The sequence below is a fragment of the Scaptodrosophila lebanonensis genome, unplaced genomic scaffold (genome assembly GCF_003285725.1).
Source record: "Scaptodrosophila lebanonensis strain 11010-0011.00,11010-0021.00 unplaced genomic scaffold, SlebRS2 tig00000024-arrow-pilon, whole genome shotgun sequence".
Classification (NCBI taxonomy): Eukaryota; Metazoa; Arthropoda; class Insecta; order Diptera; family Drosophilidae; genus Scaptodrosophila; species Scaptodrosophila lebanonensis.
The window spans coordinates 17,105,630-17,111,744 of NW_022060538.1; the positions used below are offsets into that span (position 1 = coordinate 17,105,630).

The following is a 6,115-nucleotide window of genomic DNA, read 5'->3' on the forward strand; positions in this document are numbered from 1 at the left end:
TGTTACATATCAAGTTAGCTTTGACTTTGATTTAATGTTTCACTTTTTAACTAAATTTACGAGAACGCTTTTAGCGCGCTCGGGATCAGGCCGCCAAATATATTGTCTCCTGTACGGCCGCGATAATGATGATAATCAAATTAAAGTGGTTCGCTATGTTTGTAGCTTTTTACTGGGATTATTCTTGGCTTATTTGCTGTGGGAATTGGTAGCTCTTAACTTTAATTTAACCCGATTTTTTGCCAATGTGCCCATTTTTGGTGTGTTCATTGTACTTAATGGTAAGTTTCCTTTCCATAACTGCTTCTATCCCTTGTAAGTGAGCCTTATGCAGGATTGGCCTTTGCTGTCAGTCGTAATGTGCGGTCGATTACACTGCTGATATTCGTGGCTCTGGTGGGAAAATCAGGAAGAAGCTACCTGCGTGCAATTGCCTTTGCCTTTGTTATTTCGGGACCAATAGACAATTTATCCACGAACGCGGGTGAGGCGGCACGCGTCTTCGCCTGTACCACCGTACTTACCTACAACTTGACTAAGACGCGCTTCGATCTTATGGCTAAGCCGTTCACAAATACGCTACAGCATATGAAGGGTGATATTGCAGAGATACAGATGACGTTTAAAGAGCTGGAGGATATATTGGCGGATCTAGAGTATGGCGTTGAGCATGCGAACATTGAGGACGATAAATTTGGGGCAAACGATACCTTGGCGCTGTTTCGAGACTATAGGGAACGCCGGGGCACGAACACAACCAAATCTGAGGTGCCTACGGCGGCGGATATTCAGGAAAAATTTGTGCGCAATATGAGGAATCGCTGCAAGCATCAATTGCGCAGCGGACACCGGGTATGCCAGGAACTTTTTAAGCAGGGATATAGAAAATGCACAACAAATTTTCCCGACTTTGTGGCCACTGCGATTTGTTGGCCCTACCGGGTCGATATCATATGCAAACTAAACATTTTCGGCAATCCGGACAAGGTGTGCGATGCCTCACAAGTGGTGCCCAAGGACTTTGGTCAGACCTACGTGGACATGGTGCAAACCGAGCGGGAACTGTACGACAACAGTTCCGACATTGAAATTACATACAATATGCAGAATTCAACGGCCCAAGAGCATTTGAGGTTTTATTAACCATCCTTGTCTAATGCATTTAACAATTACTAATTCGTAGGAATTCTTAGAACGGCCCAGCAATCATCAGATGAGTTTACCGAGGACTTCAATCGACGTAAACGTATATTTGATGCCATCATGTTAATCATCGAAAAAGTTCTGTGCCTTTTCCTATTCCGTGTAATATGTGGTATGTACCAAAAGCTTTCACAATCATATATTAGTTTACTAGCAGGTCTTGCCCGTCTTTGCTGGGCTAAGTAAAATGTGCTTATAATTATAAGTTTATTTACTATATGATATTCTTCTTTCGACGCTCTCTAAAGTTTTTTAAAGAGTTCATTTTCCAAATAGCAAATATAGTACAATAAGTACTATGTATGGCTATACGTACATACATACATATGCACATATGTATCTTCGTTACGCACCGGGCGGATTGCCAGTCCTGACTTAACTGTGTGCTTCCTCAGCACGTTGTACGCACGGTCGAGTTATCCCCGAAAAGTCCGACGCGGGACATTTAATTTTGATTTATAAATCGAGACGTCCCGCCAAAATTGGAGCGTTCGGCAACGCTGATATGTACATACATTTAAATTTTTCATGCAGGCGTTATCCGCTTATATACATACATACATACATACATACATATACAAGTATGTATTAAATTTTTTAATTCAACACTAATTTGTGTCTTCAATTCCAAATATGATTGTTGTGAATGGAAAAGATGTTTTCTGCTTTTGTAAATCGCATGAAAACACTCACAAAATAGGCTTAACGGTAAATGACTCTTAGATTTGTTCAGAGTATATTTGTAGCGTTGTTAGCTAACACTAAAACGATAAGTCGCTGTAAATATGCGATCAGCTGAGATGCTAGAGATGGGCATATGTCGGATGCTCTAAATGTTAGAACATCAAAACTATCGATAGTTGAATCCGTCGATATAATCAACAGAAAATTTAAATAATAAATCTTATAATTTATTGAGATCAATTAGAACAAATCATATACAAACATACATATGTACATCTGCCCGCAACGCGAAGCAGAATATGCGTAGTTACGCTTTCGGTTTCTGCTTTACTATCGCTTACGCAGTCGTTGCCTAGCGACGGTAACTGTAAACTTTTGGCATTTTGCCTTTGAAATTAACAGGCGTAAATGATCAAAACGAAAGAAGAAGCGCGAGCTAATGACTTCCAGTTGTTGTTGTTTTCGTTTTAAAAATTTGATTTAAAACCATAGAACATTATTTATTACAATCAAACAACAGTGCTCGATGGTCCAATGTATACATACATACAATGTACATACATTATGTACGTACACAGGCATACATACATACATATGTGTGTACATATGCATGCATGTTTCTCTTTACTTTTTCATACATAGACACGAACTGTTGCTTGTATGTGGGTATACATAGTTGTCCCCAACTGTTTGAAATTTTGTATTGTTTGTTCTGCCTGCATTTGTAAAATGCATATTTTGAAAATCCTTGAACGCAAAGTTGTAGATTTAGTTACGTAAATTGCAGTCCCCAAATTTGAAATCGGTCGAAAAAATTTATAACACAAACTTTTCATTTTTTTTTTTTTTTTTCTTCGTATTTTATTTAAAACTGTCCATCATGGACAATCATTAAATTTGATAAAGATAAACTTCTCAGTTTATTATTTCATTTAGAGTGTAGTTGTAGTATCCGGCTAGTCCCTGGGGAGGTCCAGAGGATGGGTCCTGAGCAGCCTCCTGGTCCGTTCGCTGTTGTCCAGCAAGTTCATCGCCAAGTTGTTGGGGTGGTCATGTAGCCTCTGCATGTACCGCTTGCTGATTTTCTTAACTTCGTCCTTCACCCAAGGGAAGCTGAGGACTTCATGAATAGTGTCGTTGTCGTGCAGAGGATGAGCGCTGGTGGCGATGCGGAGAGCTTTGTTCTCGAATGTCTGTATAATTCGGACATTAGTTTTATAGGCGGTGCCCCACAATTGGATACCGTATGTCCAGATTGGCCTGATGATCGCCTTGTATACAAGAAGCTTTGATGACGTCGGCAGCTTGGATCTCCTACCCATCAGACAGTAGAACGCTTTAATGCGGTCTTCTGCCTGGCGGCGCTTCTTCTGCAGGTGCGGTTTCCACGTTAGCCTCCTGTCGAGGGTGATGCCAAGATATTTGGGAGTGTCTTCTTCTGGGATTGTAGTATCATTGAGGCTAACTGGTGGGCAGTTGCCGAAGCGGGTGGAGAAGGTGGTGGCGGTGGACTTATCGCTGTTAACAGAGATATTCCACTTCTTGTGCCACGAGTTAAGCAGATGGAGTTGCTCTTGCATTACCTGGGAGGCCTCTGCTGGGGTGTCTGCTACGGTGAGGAAGGCCGTGTCGTCGGCATATGTGGCTACCATAATGTTGGGGATCAGTAGCACCGGGAGGTCGGCCGTGTAAACATTGTACATAAGCGGGCCGAGGACGCTTCCTTGGGGGACACCAGCGCGAATATCTTTGAGACCTTTCTCGGTCTTAGGAGAATCTGAATACCAAGTTTGATTATTCTAGCTCTTGTACTTCCTGAGATCCTTGCGCTCATACAGACGGACGGACAGACGGACATGGCTATATCGACATGTCTTTTCATCCTGATCAATAATGTATATACTTTGTGGGGTCTACCACGCCTCCTTCTGTGTGTTACATACATTCGCACAAAACTAGTATAGCCTTTTACCCTTTGGGTACAGTCTATACAAATATGAATATAATCACATTAGAATTGCCTCCAAAATGTGTGACTAAATAAAAGAATAATTACCTCTTGTACCCCTCACATGGGCCAACACAGAAAGTGCGTCTTTAGGTTAGGCAGGCTCATAGCAAGAACGTAGATGTACATACAGAAATCATATAATTATATTAACCTGGACGTATTTTACAGCATCAATTCGGTATTTCCTATTATACAGAAGTAACATCGATTTTGATAATTTCTACATAACCGACTATTTCAAGCATGTTGACGGGCGTCGGAAGGATTTGGGCAAGCGATCTATACTACCACTAAGAAGTGTTAGTCCTTTAGATATGTACATAAAATACTCTTGGAGCTATGTACTGCCAAAATTTGAGTAATATTACCTTTGTCGTTTCCAGTACGAGAAATCGCACTTTGTTGATGTGGACAACTTGTGCAGTCGCACCTCGGAGGAGTCGAGCACCGTAGTGTATCACCTGTTACAGCTATCTCTAGAAATAATCACGGCTGGTCTATTTGTACTACTAGATCGTGTGGTTGTTAACCTTCTGGGCATCATACACAGACGCTCATTAATTAACTACCATCAGGAGGGCGAGCACGAGGTTCGCTTTCACGTGCGTAAAACAAATGATTTCTTTCTGCTAACGAAATTGCCTTAATATCATTAATTATATTCAAAACAGATCAACGGGACGGGTATAATGGCAAGGCTACTACGTACCACAATGAAAAATTTCAACATCCATGAACGAGTTTCAACGTCCCTCTCTAACAAGGAGTGCCTACCAGTGGCCCATGTGCTGCCCTCCAGGTAACTTCTCGTAGTTATGCTTTAAGACCCCAATTTGAATTTGCACTTATTTCAGCTTTTATACCAGACTTTTACTGCTGTACTTAGCCATAATTCTGCTCATATATCAGAGCACCACTTTCTTGAGGCTCCGCCGAGTCATTTGCAGTTACTTTTATTACAAGCGGGAGAAACAGCGTATTCTCTTCCTTTACAACCGCATGCTCAGGGAACGCCATTCAAATTTCGAAATTATTCGAAAGAAAGCCGAACAGAACCTCGCTACTCAGAGGGTGCAGGATAATTTTAATATTTGTCTGGTCTGTCAATTAATCTTCTCAACAAAGTTTCTTAATAACATATTTTTCTACTATGCATATTATTATACAGCGTTTGCGCCTGCGCTATCCGGAATTATTTGGTTGTCTGTACGCTTTTAAGTGTGCGAAAAGAAAGTGCCTGATTTGTGAAGCTCTAGAAGGTGAGTTTTCTTTAAGAAGTGTACATGGTTTTTATTAACCTAACGAAACTATCTTTCTGCCTGTCCTTACTAATTGCTTGTCAAATGTCTAAATAGTCCAAACACCTACCGAAACTTTAAAATGTATATTTAAGGCCTAAGAGACTGGAAAATGGTTTCCTCCAATAATTATGCTCTGTACATAAAATGTGCAAGAGTATATTACGTTTGCGGGAGCTGAAAATGTAACAGGCAGTAGGAGGCGTGGCAGATCCCACAATGTATATATATTCTTGATCAGCATGACGAGACGAGTCAATCTAGCCCTATCTGTCTGTCCGTATGAACACCTGGATCTCAGAGAATATAAAAATTTCTATAATAATTAATTTCTATAATTATTCTAAACATATAAACAGAGTATTTCAAAGTCGGCACACCCGACTTTAGCTTTTTTTACTTGTTATTTATAAGTTTGTTCTAATTATTGACTATTCTGCAGATCACATATTTGTCGTGTGTCCGAACTGTGGTCTTCCTTATTGTCATGAATGCAGTCTGGAATTGAATAGCACCTGCATTTCATGCGAGCACACTATGAAATCTGAGTCTGTTTATTCGAAGGCAAAGGAGAGTGGGAGTAGTTCGGATGTATACAGCTATAGAAAAGACAAATGACAAAGTCAAAGAAAAGTGTAAATAAATTAATCATTACTATGTAAACAAGAGGTCTGGTAAGTTTTTTTTTCGGATGCTAGCACTTCAAAGTGCACTGCTTTGTGGTTATAGATTTTATCGGATTATTGTGAGATAACTATCGCAATACTAGTATACTAGTTAAGAGCTGCCCAATAAAAGACAAGCCGTAAATATATCGAAATTTTATTACAAAAAATTTCTTAAAACTTAACAATATAACTACAAATATTCACATTTATTAAATATTTGATCATTTTGAAGATATTGTAAGTATGTCTAT

The 6,115-nt window shown here is 39.9% G+C and overlaps 1 protein-coding gene across 1 annotated transcript; it reads left to right on the forward strand.

Moving 5' to 3' along the window:
• The first annotated feature begins 34 nt into the window (after positions 1-34).
• Positions 35-5,826, forward strand: LOC115620452 (protein sneaky). The gene is made up of 9 exons (XM_030513683.1): positions 35-281; positions 335-1,133; positions 1,194-1,315; positions 4,067-4,197; positions 4,282-4,500; positions 4,570-4,697; positions 4,753-4,996; positions 5,067-5,157; positions 5,639-5,826. Exons 1-9 carry the CDS (start codon positions 35-37, stop codon positions 5,812-5,814), a joined length of 2,157 nt encoding a protein of 718 aa, XP_030369543.1. The 3' UTR covers positions 5,815-5,826.
• Positions 5,827-6,115: the final 289 nt, after the last annotated feature.

Bases quoted from the DNA above. Each gene is read 5' to 3' on its own strand.
- LOC115620452 (XM_030513683.1), top strand. From the start codon at position 35: ATGTTTCACTTTTTAACTAAATTTACGAGAACGCTTTTAGCGCGCTCG. The intron at 4,198-4,281 runs GTTAGTCCTTTA...TGTCGTTTCCAG, and splicing joins CTATACTACCACTAAGAAGT to TACGAGAAATCGCACTTTGT. The intron at 4,698-4,752 runs GTAACTTCTCGT...CACTTATTTCAG, and splicing joins GCCCATGTGCTGCCCTCCAG to CTTTTATACCAGACTTTTAC.